Genomic DNA, 16147 nt, shown 5'->3' with positions numbered 1-16147 from the left:
GAATAGAATTAAAGTTCAAGGCCTGAAAGCCAATAAGGCCAATGGCATCATTATCATGTTTAAAGTTACAATCCTCCTCCTTGGAATGGGTTGGTCGCCCAGCAACATCTGGTCTCAGTTAAAGCTGCAAACAGGTAGGTTGGAGGTAGATTTGGGACGCGAAACAGATTTTGAAACTTTATTCCCATCCTCAAACAAGACTGAAAACCTTTTTTAAAAAAAATTTAGATTACCCAATTATTTTTTTCCAATTAAAGGACAATTTAGCATGGCCAATCCACCTATCTGCACATCTTTGGGTTGTGGGGGTGAAACCCATGCAGGCATGGGAGAATGTGCAAACTCTACATTGACGGTGACCCAGAGCCGGGATTCGAACCCGGGTCCTTAGCGCCGTGAGGCTGCAGTGCTAACCACGTGCCGCCCCTTTAAAATCTTTTTTTAAAATTAAAATTCAGCTTGTTGTTTACACTTGTGGTAAGGCAGACCACAACTGACGGCCATAAATATCTTTAATAGTTAGAAAGAGACATATTGACAAAACTTTTGTTTTGCACTCATCAGGACAGATGCAAGAATCTGAAATTTCAAAGGATAACAATAATACTGCACGGGAAAAGGATGCCAATCGGTGGCAAATTAACTTTTGGTCGAGTTTTGTTTAATTCTAAAATGGCACAATGCCCGAGTATGTACCCTTTGTCTCCAGAGGACATGTCCCTGTGTGACATGTCCCTGTGTATGAATAAATGTAGATTCCTGCAAGTCATATTGTGAGTCATATTGTGAACCCAATTGATAATCTTAAATTGTTGTTAATATACTTCTTAGCACATTCCATATTGTTCAGTGAGTGCTGATTAATCATAGATTCACATCTAGCATTAAGCATTATGTTCTGAGTTTTGCAAGCGTGAACTGGTTGAGCAAAGTCTGCCTATTGTGAACAGCTGGAGGGATGTGTTGTTTGATACAATCTTCCAGCTGTTGGTACATATGGTCTATTATGGTCTAGATACCTGGCACTGAAATTGATATATGATATGATTGATTTGTGTCGTACTCATTTTGGGTAGAAGGCAGAATCCTCTCAATGGAAGATACCACTGGCATTGAAAAAACTAACGGTATGAAAAAATTAGTTGGATTATCAGTTGGGTTTGCTAGAAGCTATATATATTCATATGCAGGGACCTATCCTCTGCCAGCAGGAATGGCGTTTCTTTTGAATTAAGCAAAAGGGGGAAATTGTTCCCTGGTGCATTCTCCATGGCAATGCCGCAACCAATTGCCAACGGTCAGCAACCTTTTCTTCTGCAGTATAAATTGTTGCTCCCTTTGGAATTTGCTATTCCTGCATCTGTCCTGATTAGTGCACAGAAAAATTCTTCGACAACATGCTTCCTTTTTTCAGCAATACTTAAGTTCTGTACTCCAAAGTGGCTATTTAAGGCTATTAAGTGTAATAGGGCACTGAGGAGGAACCTCTTTACCTTGCAGAGTGGAGAGAATATGAAGCTCAGAACCTCAGGGAGTAGTTTAGGCAATTAGGATGCACTTAAGGGGAAGTTAGATAGGTGTATGAGAGAGAAAGGAATTAAATAATATTCTGATGGGTTAGGTTTGGAGGAGAATTGTGTGGAGTTTAAACACACAAGCATCAACTCATTCTTCAACTGGGTTGATTCTGACTCGATGGGTCGAATGGCCTCCTTCTTCACTGTATGTTCTATGTACTGGAAATTCCATGTTAGTTGTGTGTAACAACCTATTTGCCATGCTTTTTAAACTAAGGAATGCTGAACCTCACCTTCCTCCCAACACACTGTACCTTGGAAGTCGTGTTTAGCATTAAAGCTGACGTCTGCTAGGTACCTCTGGACAAAGGGTCTCAGGTTGCTTGTGCATGGATAGTAGCCCAGGAAGAGGTAGAGGGTCCGCCAGCCTCGTATGCAACTTTCTCTGTACAAATCCACAAAATATACAAATAGTGTCAGGTATTCTATTTTCCAATATTCTCTCCTCATTTCTGGAAGACACTGACCATTGGTAGCATAAAGCACAGGCATTGGCTGGCTAGCTTTTTCATTTACTATTCCATTCACAGGATGTGGGTCACCATCGGGGCCAACATTTATTGCCCACCCCTAACTGTCCATGAGAAGCTCATGGTGGTGAGCCACATTAGTCCCTCACTGAACCAATTCACCGGGCAGTTAAGAGTCAACCACACTGATGTGCGCTCTGGTATCCTGTTCAACTGGTAGCAGTGAATGCTAATGAGCTATTTAGACTATCATACCAACGGCTTGATCGTACCTACATCCAATATGCACATGTATACACAATGACTGGTATTTAATGAAGGTGACGGGAGTCTTGCCCGGCAGCTGGAGAACTGTGTTGCCTCCTTTTATGGAAGCCTGACAAGTTAAGTGCCAATCAGGTGCTTAACTGAGCAGCAATGGACCTTCCACAAGATCAAGAAATTAGGGGGTGAAAATCCTGTGCCCAGAGAGCTGCCAGAACTCCCGTCACCTTCATTAAATACCAGTCATTGTGTATACATGTGCATATTGGATGTAGGTACGATCAAGCCGTTGGTATGATAGTCTAAATAGCTCATGAACATTCACTGCTACCAGTTGAACAGGATACCAGAGCGCACATCAGTGTGGTTGACTCTTAACTGCCCGGTGAATTGGTTCAGTGAGGGACTAATGTGGCTCACCACCATGAGCTTCTCATGGACAGTTAGGGGTGGGCAATAAATGTTGGCCTTGATGGTGACCCACATCCTGTGAATGGAATAGTAAATGAAAAAGTTAGCCTCACTCACCAAAGATTGCAAGCAACCCTAATAGGATTTGCCTTTTGGGCTTCCAGGATTGTGATTCCCCCTCCTGCCAATAGTTAAATACCAGCAATGGCAGAATGAGGGTCCTACGTCTAAAACCTTCTACCCATCCCTTTACCATTAGACCTGCCACCAGACCCCCACCCCGCCATTAAACCTGCCACCAGACCCCCACCCCGCCATTAAACCTGCCACCAACACCCCCAACCCCATCATTAAACCTGCCACCAGCCCCCCCACCCTTACCATTAAACCTGCCACCAGACCCCCACCCCACCATTAAACCTGCCACCAGCCCCCCCACCCCGCCATTAAACCTGCCACCAGCCCCCCCACCCTCACCATTAAACCTGTCACCAGACCCCCACCCCCCACCATTAAACCTGCCACCAGCCCCCCCCACCCCGCCATTAAACCTGCCACCAGCCCCCCACCCTGCCATTAAACCTGCCACCAGCCCCCCCACCCCCGCCATTAAACCTGCCACCAGACCCCCCACCTCCGCCATTAAACCTGCCACCAGCCCCCCCCCCCGCCATTAAACCTGCCACCAGCCCCCCCACCCCCGCCATTAAACCTGCCACCAGCACCCCCACCCCACCATTAAACCTGCCACCAGCCCCCCACCCCGCCATTAAACCTGCCACCAGCCCCCCACCCCGCCATTAAACCTGCCATCAACACCCCCAACCCCCGCCATTAAACCTGCCACCAGCCCCTCCGCCTCACCCCCCCTTCCCTATGGCACCAGCCTTGGGTGTGCTGCGTGATGCCCCACTGGCAGGGTGGCATCTAGTTGTGGCTCTAGCTCTGCGCAACCAAGGGCCATGTTGGGTGGTCAGTGGGGTGTGCAGCAAGATGGCTGCCTTGCAGGCCTCAGCAATGATGGATGATGCCTGGACACCCTGGTCCCGGGGGGGGACCCAAACCCTACGGCCCATTTCTTGGTTACCCCCCTGCTACTCCCGCTGGCCCTGCCGAATGCCCCCCCCCCCCCCCCCCCCCCCCCCCCCCACCCCACACCACCGCCAGCCCTGCCAGAGGCAGCCTGCGGTTTTGGGAACATGTCCTACCTCCCTTCTCCCCCTCAGCAGCCACGGCGCCTGTATCCCAATTTGAAATTCCACAAGTGAACCTTGCCGTCAATAATTCCTCCTGGTGGAAGTGTAGCATCGCGGGAGACCCGGTGTATAATGGAGTGGGCCCATTAATGGTATGCCAATGGCATTTGCTGTATGTGCGGCGTAGAATGCATTGACGCCGCCGTTGAGACATCGGAGCATGGCATTCCATGTGGCGCCCGGCCTCAATTTCCAGCTGACACACTATTCTCTGCCTGATCATGCTTCACGATTCTGACATCGCTGGACGGAGGATCCCGATATTTTATTTTTTGCCAATTGCTGAACTCAAAGTGAGGAATGACATTTCTAGTGTTCAGAGAATTTCTCCCACTTTTGATATCAAGTATGTACAGTGAAAACACAGGTTCGGTCAATATACCCTACTGGAAAACCGGCAACAATTCCAAACAAACCCCATTGGCCTTTGGTAATAATCTATTGCCAATCTGCGTGCAGTTTTGGCAGGTATTCTGTAGATTCCTGCCTGTGATGGATTGAGGCAGACCACTTACACTGAGAACCCTTACAGCCAACACACACAGAAGTATTTCACTCCATTAATCTGACCGCACTGATAAACCAGCTCCCAGAACTATAGGGTTAGGGTTTGAGCCAATGCATAATACAAAACAATTGAGACAATGGACAAGAGCATACAAGTCCATAAAAAATAAAGATCAGAATTGAGTCAAATGTGTTCATTAAGCAACATCAGAAACAGGAGGAGGTAATTTAGCCCCTTGAGCCTGTCTCATCATTCAATGAGATGATGGCTGATTTGTGACCGAACTCCAGGGTCACAGTGCCTTACCAGATACATACTCCCACTGAGTCACACTTGGCATTTTTAAAATAATGCTTCTGCTCTTATTTAGTGAGAAGTTTGCTTTACTCTTCCATGCATCATTCCCTGACTGGACAGACCGACTCCAGGCCTTTTCCAGCGTCGTCCTTGAATTAGTGATTAGGAGATGTGCAATAATTCCTCAGATTAAGGGTTATCACTTCACTGTAGATCCTGTGTCACGTTGCTGAAGTGCTGCTCAGTGCCAGTAACAATGAGAGATAGTGTAAAACCAATATGTAATACTGGTATCTCAGGTGCTGGGCTACTGAACAGCTCTGACACAAGGCCACAGTATTTATGCAGTAATTTTCCACCGTGCTATGATCATGTGAAGGTGCTGAACACTTACTTCCTGGGATTATCTGTTATTTGCTTGATGATCTGACAGCAGATCTCATCATGTAGCATCTCCTTCTCCTTACACAGCTGTATGAAAGCATAAATCTGCTTTTAGCAAGAGATATTGGAACATTTCAAGGTGCAAAAGACTTTAGTAACTTGAACCAACATTTAATGTTTCTTCTGTGTTCCTCCTCTCCTGAAAGTTACAGCTTTTGCAATGAAACGTGACACAGGTGTCAGCAGGACGCCATCATAACCCAATGGGGTTAGGGCTATACAATGGCACACGAGTTTTGGTTCCAGAAGGGCGGCACGGTAACACAGGGGTTAGAATTGTTACTTCACAGCTCCAGAGTCCCAGGTTCGATTCCCGGCTGGGCCACTGTCTGTGCAGAGTCTGCATGTTCTCCCCGTGTCTGCGTGGGTTTCCTCCGGGTGTTCCGGTTTCCTCCAACAGTCCAAAAATGTGCAGGTTAGGTGGATTGGCCATGCTGAATTACCCTTAGTATCCAGAAAGGTTAGGTGGGGTTACTGGGTTATGGGGATAAGGTGGAGTTGTGGGCTTAGGTAGGGTGCTCTTTCCAATGGCCGGTGCAGACTCAATAGGCTGAATAGCCTCTTTCTGCACTGTAAATTCTATGATACTCACCAATCAGTTTCCACAGACATTTTTCCCAGGCTCACATGACCAGTGTGAAGTGTGAGTTTTGACCAACTCTGAGGGAAGACAATTCGGGAAACTGGCAGAGAGTACATAGAACATTGAACAGTACAGCACAGAACAGGCCCTTCGGCCCTCAATGTTGTGCCGAGCCATGATCACCCTACTCAAACCCACGTATCCACCCTATACCCGTAACCCAACAACCTCCCTTAACCTTACTTTTATTAGGACACTACGGGCAATTTAGCATGGCCAATCCACCTAACCCGCACATCTTTGGACTGTGGGAGGAAACCGGAGCACCCGGAGGAAACCCACGCACACAGGGGGAGGACGTGCAGACTCCACACAGACAGTGACCCAGCCGGGAATCGAACCTGGGACCCTGGAGCTGTGAAGCATTTATGCTAACCACCCTGCTACCCTGCTGCCCTTAGTAGCGGTTAGAATGCTGATGAAAACTGCCCAAGCTGGAAGTTGGGGCTGGGGTGGGGGTGGGGGTTTGGAGAGGGTCATACTCACTCCTTTCTATTTCCCAATACACATACACCACCGGATCCCTGGCAATCAACCCCCTTTGCCTGACCCTCTCAGGACACCCCAACCCCAACCACCGACCCATTGGAGCTGGACAACTCAGAGAAGAGTGCTTGCCAGTGTTTCTGCTCCCGCTGTGTCTGCGCATGTGCTCCGTGCTAGCTGTGGACTACAAATGCACAGCAGCACAATGTACAGGGCAGACACCAAAGATGCTTGGTCAGTGGTTAGAGGAGACCTTGAGCAATGTCCTCAGTCACTATTGAAGACAATATCCTCTAAGACCTTTCCTGTCACTGGGCCCAAGGCAATTGTCTCACTCATAACAGAGTCTTAAATTGAGTTCAGCTAACACAGCAAATGTTGGGAATTGAACCTGGGACCGGGCATGGAGTGTCAGACCACAGAAATGCATACATTGCATGCTACCAGTGATCTGCTTTAAATATTGATTGATTTGACATTACTTTTGATAAGCTCAAGGTTGTCAAAAATACTGCTGCTCAAATCTTCCTTTCCCCCATCACTCCTGTGCTCACTGATCTTGCCTCCATGTTAAACAATGTCCCGAGTTTGAAATTTTCATCCTAAATCCCTCCAAGGCCTCACTCCTTCCTACCGCCACCAGTCCCACAGCCCTTTGAGATCTGCACTCCTCCAATTCTGGTCACTTGAGCAGTCTCAAACAGAAGTTCTTAAAAAAGGTAATTTTCTAGAACAGACTGACTCACCCGCAGGATGCTCTGCAAACAATCTATGTCAGATTGTTGTTTCTGAGGGGGTTGGTCTCCCATGAACCTCATCAGAACTGCAGAGAAACAGGAATTAAAGAGAGAAACAAACTGCATCTATACATGGCTTATAACATTGTAGAAACCTCCCAAAGCAGGTCACAGAATGAACTACATCTCTTATCTTGTTTGCATTGTGAAAGTCACAGAGAACCCAATGTCTACTGAATAAAAATAGCAAAATAATGGACTCAACCATTTGATAATTCTGAGGTCATTAGCTCCCAACTAACCCATCAGCCTCAAATGACCTTCTGTCATTAACCCTCAAACCACCAAATCTTATTACTATGTGTGGTGAATTATAAACCTAGTAATTCACACTGTGTTGTATTATATGTATTGTGTCCTTGTGGGCTCTGTATACGAGCCATTGCGCGGCTCTGCCCATAGGGGGACATGAGGAGTTTGTACTGGGCTCCACCCTTGGCTCCGCCCATGGCTCCTCCCACTAACCGGAAGTATAAAGCTCTGCAGTCGTGAGCCTGCTGCCAGTTCAACTCGTTGCAGGCAGGCTCTGTTGTAAGACTATTAAAACCACTGTTCACTTCCAATCACCTGTCTTGTGAATTGATGGTCTCATCAATTTAATAGTCTTAGGAAACTTGAAGAAAAGTACTATGGAATCAGCCCTCAAACCTGACCGACTAGAACTCGACCCGCAGCCTGCAGAGGCGAAATAAATCTTTCTACACTGGCTCAGATGTTTCAAGGCCTACATGGCGGAATCAAACACTTCAGAAACTACGGAGGAGCAGAAACGCAGCCTACTGCACGCAAGGGTGAGCCACCGTATCTCTACTCAACTTAACAGTACTACCTCGTATACGGAGGCCCTGGCCATGCTCGATCGAATGTACGCGAGGCCCATCAACGAGGTCTACGCGCGCCACATTTTTACGACCCGCCGCCAGTGCCCCGCGGAGTCGCTGGACGAATTCCATCGCGATTTAAAAGCTTTAGCTCGGGACTGCAATTATCAGTCTGAGACTTGGTTGAGGGAAGGGCAGGACTGGCAACTGAATATCCCAGGGTATAGATGCTTCAGGAGGGATAGAGAGGGAAGTAGAAGGGGTGGAGGAGTTGCATTACTCGTCAGAGATGATATCACAGCTGTGATTAAGGAGGGCACGATAGAGGATTCGAGCACTGAGGCAATATGGGTGGAGCTAAGAAATAGGAAGGGTGCAGTAACATTGTTGGGACTTTACTACAGACCTCCCAAAAGTGAGCATGTAGTAGAGGTACAAATATGCAGACAGATTATAGAAAAATGTAGGAGCAATAGGGTGGTTGTGATGGGAGATTTTAACTTCCCCAACATTGAATGGGATTCGTGTAGTGTTGGAGGTGTAGATGGAGCAGAGTTTGTAAGGAGCATCCAGGAGATTTTTTAGAGCAGTATATAAATAGTCCAACTCGGGAAGGGGCCATACTGGACCTGGTATTGGGGAATGATCCCGGCCAGGTGGTTGATGTTTCAGTCGGTGATTACTTTGGGAATAGCGATCACAATTCCGTAAGTTTTAGAATACTCATGGACAAAGACGAGAGTGGTCCAAAAGGAAGAGTGCGAAATTGGGGAAAGGCCAAGTATAACAAAATTCGGCCCACTGAAAGACAAGAGAGGGAATTTATGTGTGGACTGAGAGGAAATGGGTGAGATTCTTAATGAGTACTTTGCATCGGTATTCACAAAGGAGAGGGACAAGACAGATGTTGAGGCTAGGGATGGATGTTTAAATACTCTAGGTCAAGTTGTCAAACGGAAAGAGGAAGTTTTGGGTATTCTAAAAGATATTAAGGTGGACAAGTCCCCAGGACCGGATGGGATCTATCCCAGGTTACTGAGGGAAGCGAGGGTCGAAATAGCTGGGGCCTTAAAAGATATCTTTGCAGCATCCTTGAGCACAGGTGAGGTCCCGGAGGACTGGAGAATTGCTAATGTTGTCCCTTTGTTTAAGAAGGGTACCAGGGAAAATCCAGGGAATTACAGACCTGTGAGCTTGACGTCAGTGGTAGGCAAACTGTTGGAGAAGATACTGAGGGATAGGATCTATTCACATCTGGAAGAAAATAGACTTATCAGTGATAGGCAGCATGGTTTTGTGCAGGGAACGTCATGTCTTACAAACCTAATAGAATTCTTTGAGGAAGTGACAAAATTAATTGATGAGGGAAGGGCTGTAGATGTCATATACATGGACTTTAGTCAGGCGTTTGATAAGGTTTCCCATGGCAGGTTGATGGCAAAAGTGAAGTCGTTTGGGTTCAGGGTGTACTAGCTAGATGGATAAAGAACTGGCTGGGCAACAGGAGACAGAGAGTAGTGGTGGAAGGGAGTGTCTCAAAATGGAGAAAGGTGACTAGTGCTCGGAACACTGTTGTTTGTGATCTACATAAATGACCTGGACGAAGGTATAGGTGGTCTGATTAGCAAGTTTGCAGATGATACAAAGATTGGTGGAGTTGCAGATAGCAAGGAGGACTGTCAGAGAATACAGATAGATAGATTGGAGAGCTGGGCAGAGAAATGGCAGATGGAGTTCAATCCAGGCAAATGCGAGGTGATGCATTTTGGAAGATCAAATTCAAGAGCGGACTATATGGTCAATGGAAGGGTCCTGGGGAAAATTGATGTACAGAGAGATCTGGGAGTTCAGGTCCATTGTACCCTGAAGGTGGCAACGCAGGTTGATAGAGTGGTCAAGAAGGCATACAGCATGCTTGCCTTCATCGGACGGGGTATTGAGTACAAGAGTAGGCAGGTCATGTTACAGTTGTATAGGACTTTGGTTAGGCCACATTTGGAATACTTTGTGCAGTTCTGGTCGCCACATTATTAGAAGGATGTGGATGCTTTGGAGAGGGTGCAGAGGAGGTTCACCAGGATGTTGCCTGGTATGGAGGGTGCTAGCTATGAAGAAAGGTTGAGTAGATTAGGATTGTTTTCGTTGGAAAGACGGAGGTTGAGGGGGGACCTGATTGAGGTCTACAAAATTATGAGAGGTATGGACAGGGTGGATAGCAACAAGCTTTTTCCAAGAGTTGGGGTGTCAGTTACAAGGGGTCACGATTTCAAAGTGAGAGGGGGAAAGTTTAAGGGAGATGTGCGTGGAAAGTTTTTTACGCAGAGGGTGGTGGGTGCCTGGAACGCTTTACCAGCGGAGGTGGTAGAGGCGGGCACGATAGCATCATTTAAGAGGCATCCAGACAGGTATATGAACGGGCGGCAACAGAGGGAAGTAGACCTTGGAAAATAGGAGACAGGTTTAGATAAAGGATCTGGATCGATGCAGGCAGGGAGGGCCGAAGGGCCTGTTCCTGTGCCATCATTTTCTTTGTTCTTTGTATCAGCCGCCCAACATATGGAGCTCGCTGTCCGAGATGTATACGTGGCAGGGCTCAGGTCCAATTATGTGCGCCAGCGGTTGCTTGAGAAAGGGGCCCAGAACTTGGAGGACACTGTAGAGTTAGCTACAACCATGGTGGTCTCGTTCTGTAGCATCACCTCGTTCCCCGCGGACCAAGCGACCCCATCATGGGCCCCCAACCAGCGACTGCCCCAGGCCTGCGCCGCGTGGCCACCCACCCACTACGCAGCTCCAGCGTGCCATTTCTGTGGGCAGCCCCAACACCCACGGCAGCACTGCCCGGCCCGCAACGAGACCTGCAGCAGCTGCGGTCACAAAGGACACTATGCCCGGGTTTGCCTGGCGAAGAAACCTCCTACTCCAAACTCTCCTGCAGCCCAGAGCACTCGCTTCCCAAACTCGCAGGCCCGCAGGCTCCGAAATGCTGCAGCCTGTATTCCGACTCCGCCCCCACCTGACACGTGCGACTCATGGGGGCCGCCATCTTGGCAACCCTCCTCCACGTGGCCAGCCACGTGCGACGCATGGGGGCTGCCATCTTGGACGCCATCTTCCTCGCCGCCCGCCACGTGCGATCCACGGGGGCGACCATCTTGGGATCCATCCTCTTCAACCTCTGAAACTCACCTCGAAGACTACGGACTCAGCGGACAGTCATCACGGGGCCACTGCAGCACAGCTGATCGAGCCGCCGACTGTACGCAACTTAGCGCGGTCACGTGGACCAGTCGCGTCCGAAACACCTCCGCAAATCTATGATGACCATTAAAATCAACGGGTACAGGACACCGTGCCTCTTCGACTCCGGGAGCACCGAGAGCTTCGTGCACCCTGATCTGGTAAGACGCTGTTCGCTCCCTATTTTCCCTGCACGGCAAACTATCTCCCTCGCTTTGGGCTCACACTCTGTTCACCTCCAAGGGCGCACCGTCGCAACTCTAACGATTCAGGGCGCCAGCTACTCCAACTTCCAGCTGTTCATACTCCCCGAACTCTGCGCCCCACTCTTACTGGGACTCAACTTCAAGTGCAACCTCAAAAGCCTCACACTCAGCTTCGAAGGGCCCCTACCTCCACTCACTATCTGCAGTCTAGCGACGCTAAAAATCGAGCCCCCTCCACTCTTTGCTAACCTCACTCCGGACTGCAGGACAGGGTGTTTATCAGAACCGACGTCCATAGGCTCCTACGTGAGGGGGTCATAGAGGCCAGTAACAGGCCTTGGAGAGCTCAGGTGGTGGTTGTCAAGACCGGGAAAAAATTCCGAATGGAAGTGGACTATAGCCAAACCATTAATCGGTTCACGCTCCTCGATGCGTACCCCCTTCTGAGGATTGCAGGCATGGTGAATCAGATTGCCCAGTACCGCATTTTCTCCATGGTGGATCTGAAGTCTGCATACCACCAGCTCCCAATTCGCCCGGAGGACCGCCACTACATGGCATTCGAGGCAGATGGCCGCCTCTTCCATTTCCTCCGGGTTCCCTTTGGCGTCATGAATGGGGTCTCGGTATTGCAACGAGCAATGGACCGAATGGTGGACCAGTACGGGCTGCGGGCCACGTTTCTGTACTTGGATAACGTCACCATCTGCGGCCATGATCAGCAGGACCACGACGCTAACCTCCATCGATTTCTCCAAACTGCCCAGAAACTTAACCTCACGTACAACACGGAGAAATGCGTTTTCCGCACGACCAGGCTAGCCATCCTCGGCTATGTCGTGGAAAACGGAGTCCTGGGCCCCGACCCGGACCGTATGCTTACAACTCCCTCTCCCTCATTGTCCCAGGGCCCTCAAAAGGTGCCTGGGATTCTTCTTGTATTATGCCCAGTGGGTCCCTCAGTATGCGGACAAAGCCCGCCCACTATTTAAGGCCACACCCTTTCCTCTGTCAGCTGAGGCTTGCCAGGCCTTCACCTGCATCAAGGAGGACATCGCCAAAGCGGCCATGCGGGCGGTGGATGAATCCGTCCCCTTCCAGGTGGAGAGCGACGCCTCAGAGGTCGCTCTCGCAGCCACTTTAAACCAAGCAGGGAGACCAATCGCCTTTTTCTCCCGAACCCCTCTCGCTTCGGAACTCCTCAGTCGAAAAGGAAGCACAAGCCATTGTGGAAGCTATACGACACTGGAGGCACTACCTCGCAGGTAGGAGGTTCACCCCCATCACCGAACAAAGATCGGTTGCCTTCATGTTTGACAACTCACAAAGGGGCAAAATTAAAAATGATAAATCCTGCGGTGGAGGATCGAACTCTCCACCTACAAGTACGATATTATGTATCGACCGGGGAAGCTCAACGAGCCCCCAGATGCCCTGTCACGCGGCACGTGCGCCAGCGCGCAAGACGACCGCCTGAAAGCTATCCACAATGACCTCTGCCACCCGGGGGTCACCCGGCTCGCCCACTACGTCAAAGCCCGAAATCTGCCTTTCTCCACCGAGGAGGTAAAAGCCATCACCAGGGATTGCCCGATCTGCACGGAGTGCAAACCGCATTTCTATAGACCAGACAGGGCCCACCTGGTAAAGGCATCCCGGCCTTTTGAACGCCTGGGCATCGATTTCAAAGGGCCATTCCCCTCGACCAATCGGAATGTGTACTTCCTGAACGTCATCGATGAGTTCTCCCGCTTCCCCTTTGCTATCCCGTGCCCCGATATGACCTCCCACACAGTCATCAGAGCTCTGCACAGTATCTTCACCCTGTTCAGGTTCCCCTGCTACGTACACAGCGACAGGGGTTAGTCCTTTATGAGCGACGAGCTGCGTCAGTACCTGCTCGACAAGGGCATCGCCTCAAGCAGGACTACCAGCTACAACCCCAAGGGGAACGGGCAGGTGGAGAGGGAGAACGCGACGGTCTGGAAGACCGTCCTACTGGCCTTCCGGTCCAGGAATCTCCCGACCTCCCATTGGCAGGAAGTCCTCCCCGACGCGCTCTATGCTATTAGGTCCCTTCTATGCACAGCCACCAACCAGACCCCTCACGAACGGCTATTTATTTTTTCTAGGGGCACTACCACTGGGGTTTCGCTCCCAGCATGGTTGAAGACACCGGGCCCAGTTCTCCTCCGGAAGCACGTCCGGGCACACAAAACTGACCCACTCGTAGAAAGAGTGCTCCTACTCCACTCAAACGCCCAATACGCTTTCATCGAATACCCTGACGCCCGTCAGGACACTGTTTCCCTCCGGGACCTGGCGCCTGCAGGATCCAACTCCACCACCACTACCGCCGAGGTACCCCTCACACTGCACCCCACCCAACCCTCCGTGCCCTGCGCCCCCGCACCTACAGGTTCACTGCCCGTGCTCCGCGCCCCCGCGCCTATAGGTTTCCAGCGCTGCCCGGCGCCCATCGAACCAGTCGGGTACGAAGCTCGGACCGAATCACCCCCGGAGTCCACTATAGTACACTCGCCGACTGCCCCCACCCAGCCACCCGAAGAGGCTGCAACCCCGGTGCTCCGCCGATCCCAAAGGACGACTTGGCCGCCGGACTGGCTCAATTTGTAGACTGATCACCCCCGTCGGACTTGATTTTTTTTACAGGGGGTGAATGTGGTGAATTATAAACCTAGTAATTCACACTGTGTTGTATTATATGTATTGTGTCCTTGTGGGCTCTGCATACGAGCCGTTGCGCGGCTCTGCCCATAGGGGGAGATGAGGAGTTTGTACTGGGCTCCACCCTTGGCTCCGCCCATGGCTCCTCCCACTAACCGGAAGTATAAAGCTCTGCAGTCGTGAGCCTGCTGCTAGTTCAACTCGTCGCAGGCAGGCTCTGTTGTAAGACTATTAAAACCACTGTTCACTTCCAATCACGTGTCTTGTGAATTGATGGTCTCATCACTATGCGTCTGAGAAACCCTTATTGTTATTAACCTCAACTCAAATCCTCAAAGCTAGTTTTCATTAAGACCATTAACAGCTGATATCACTAAATGCAAATCCGGTTGTCATTGTCCCCGGCCCCCCCGGTCGACATCACTAAACCCCTTAAAATGGCACAAATCAACTTTAAATATTCCACAGTGCCCCTGTGAAACTCACCCATGAAATTCTTTGCAGCAAGCTCATTCAGTTGTTTGTCAACAATATCAATCAGCGACTCCTGGATGGGAACCTGCAACCAAAATTAGACATAGGCTCTGAAGCTGATTTCCTAGGCTCTCTGCATTAATTCGGTTTCATTTATTTATTCTTAAAATGCATTTTTGACCAACGTGGAATACATAACATTGATTTATTTCTCTTTTACCTGCTTAAATGTGTAAATAATTTAAGTCTTTCAAAAAATCTTTAGCAGTTTCCTACTCTTCACCAAACTTCCTATCCAAAGATGTTCCCTGCTTTCCTGTGACCTTTAGAAGAATCTTTTTTCCGGCTTGCAACACAGTTTTCAATGTGTTATTTACATTTCCATTAATGAATTGGCTAATGGCAGAAATCTTCACTGTTTTATTAAACTTTTCCCATTTTTAACTTTGACTTTAACTTAAGCTTTCCGAAAGTCCAAATGAACAACAAAGTAGTCAGCACGACTATCGACAATAACATTCGCCAAGGAAGTAGAGAGCTCTGTCTGGCAGGATCTTCCCTTTCTTTGTCTATGATGCTGTTGCTTAAGTCTGCCCCTTCAAATAGTTTCCCTCTATTTTTTTTCAACCCATGATAATCATTAGACCAGCTACAGGGGCTGGTTTAGCTCACTGGGCTAAATCGCTGGCTTTTAAAGCAGACCAAGCAGGCCAGCAGCACGGTTCAATTCCCGTACCAGCCTCCCCGGACAGGCGCCGGAATGTGGCGACTAGGGGCTTTTCACAGTAACTTCATTAAAGCCTACTCGTGACAATAAGCGATTTTCATTTCATTTCATAATAATAATCTTTATTTTTACAAGTAGGCTTACATTAATACTGAAACAAAGTTACTATGAAAAGCCCCTAGTCGCCACATTCCGGTGCCTGTTTGGGTACACTGAGGGAGAATTCAGAATGTCCAAATTACCTAACAGCACGTCTTTTGGGACTTGTGGGAGGAAAGCAGAGCACCCGGAGGAAACCCACAGACACGGGAAGAACGTGCAGACTCCGCACAGTGACCTAAGCTGGGAATTGAACCCGGAACCCTGGAGCTGTGAAGAAACAGTGCCAACCACCGGATCAGATTAGAATCCCTTTCAAAACATTAGTACAAAGTCAATAAGTGAACGTGTCAATGGGTGAGGAAAAGAAGCCAGCAATTTCCAAGGAGGGCAGAAAGAAAGGCCAGAAGATGCTGATAACAATGTTTCTCCATCTACAAAGTGATGAAGCAGGTTCACCCCGACATTGGCATCTCCTCTAAGGCCACATCATGAACTCCTTCCTGAATTATATTTTGGAGTGCATCGCAGGTGAGGCTTCCCGCCTGACCTATTAAAAACATGGAACCATCAGCTCCCAGAAAATTCAGATTGCTGTGTGGCTGCTGCTGCCTGGGCAACTGGACAAGCACGTTGTGTTTGACAAAGGTGGTGACCAACTACACCAGTGCTGAGTAAAACTCCACAATGTAATGAAAACCTGATTAGTTCCTTCAGGTCAATGCTTTGCAAATCGTCA

The 16147-nt window shown here is 49.1% G+C and overlaps 1 protein-coding gene across 1 annotated transcript in view; it reads right to left on the bottom strand.

Moving 5' to 3' along the window:
• The window catches only part of myo15b (myosin XVB), a 709406-nt gene that overhangs the window by 74930 nt on the left and 618329 nt on the right, over nt 1–16147 (bottom strand). Inside the window, exons 54-57 of the mRNA XM_038776546.1 lie at nt 14595–14667; nt 7103–7179; nt 5178–5254; nt 1832–1962 (exon numbers count right to left, since the gene is read on the bottom strand). Of these exons, the coding sequence (XP_038632474.1) occupies nt 1832–1962; nt 5178–5254; nt 7103–7179; nt 14595–14667 (358 nt within the window). The remainder of the gene's footprint in view (nt 1–1831; nt 1963–5177; nt 5255–7102; nt 7180–14594; nt 14668–16147) is intronic.

The sequence above is a fragment of the Scyliorhinus canicula genome, chromosome 18 (assembly GCF_902713615.1).
Source record: "Scyliorhinus canicula chromosome 18, sScyCan1.1, whole genome shotgun sequence".
Taxonomy (NCBI): Eukaryota; Metazoa; Chordata; class Chondrichthyes; order Carcharhiniformes; family Scyliorhinidae; genus Scyliorhinus; species Scyliorhinus canicula.
Note: the sequence above shows the minus strand (reverse complement) of the source record. Positions and strands in the feature narration are given on the sequence as shown.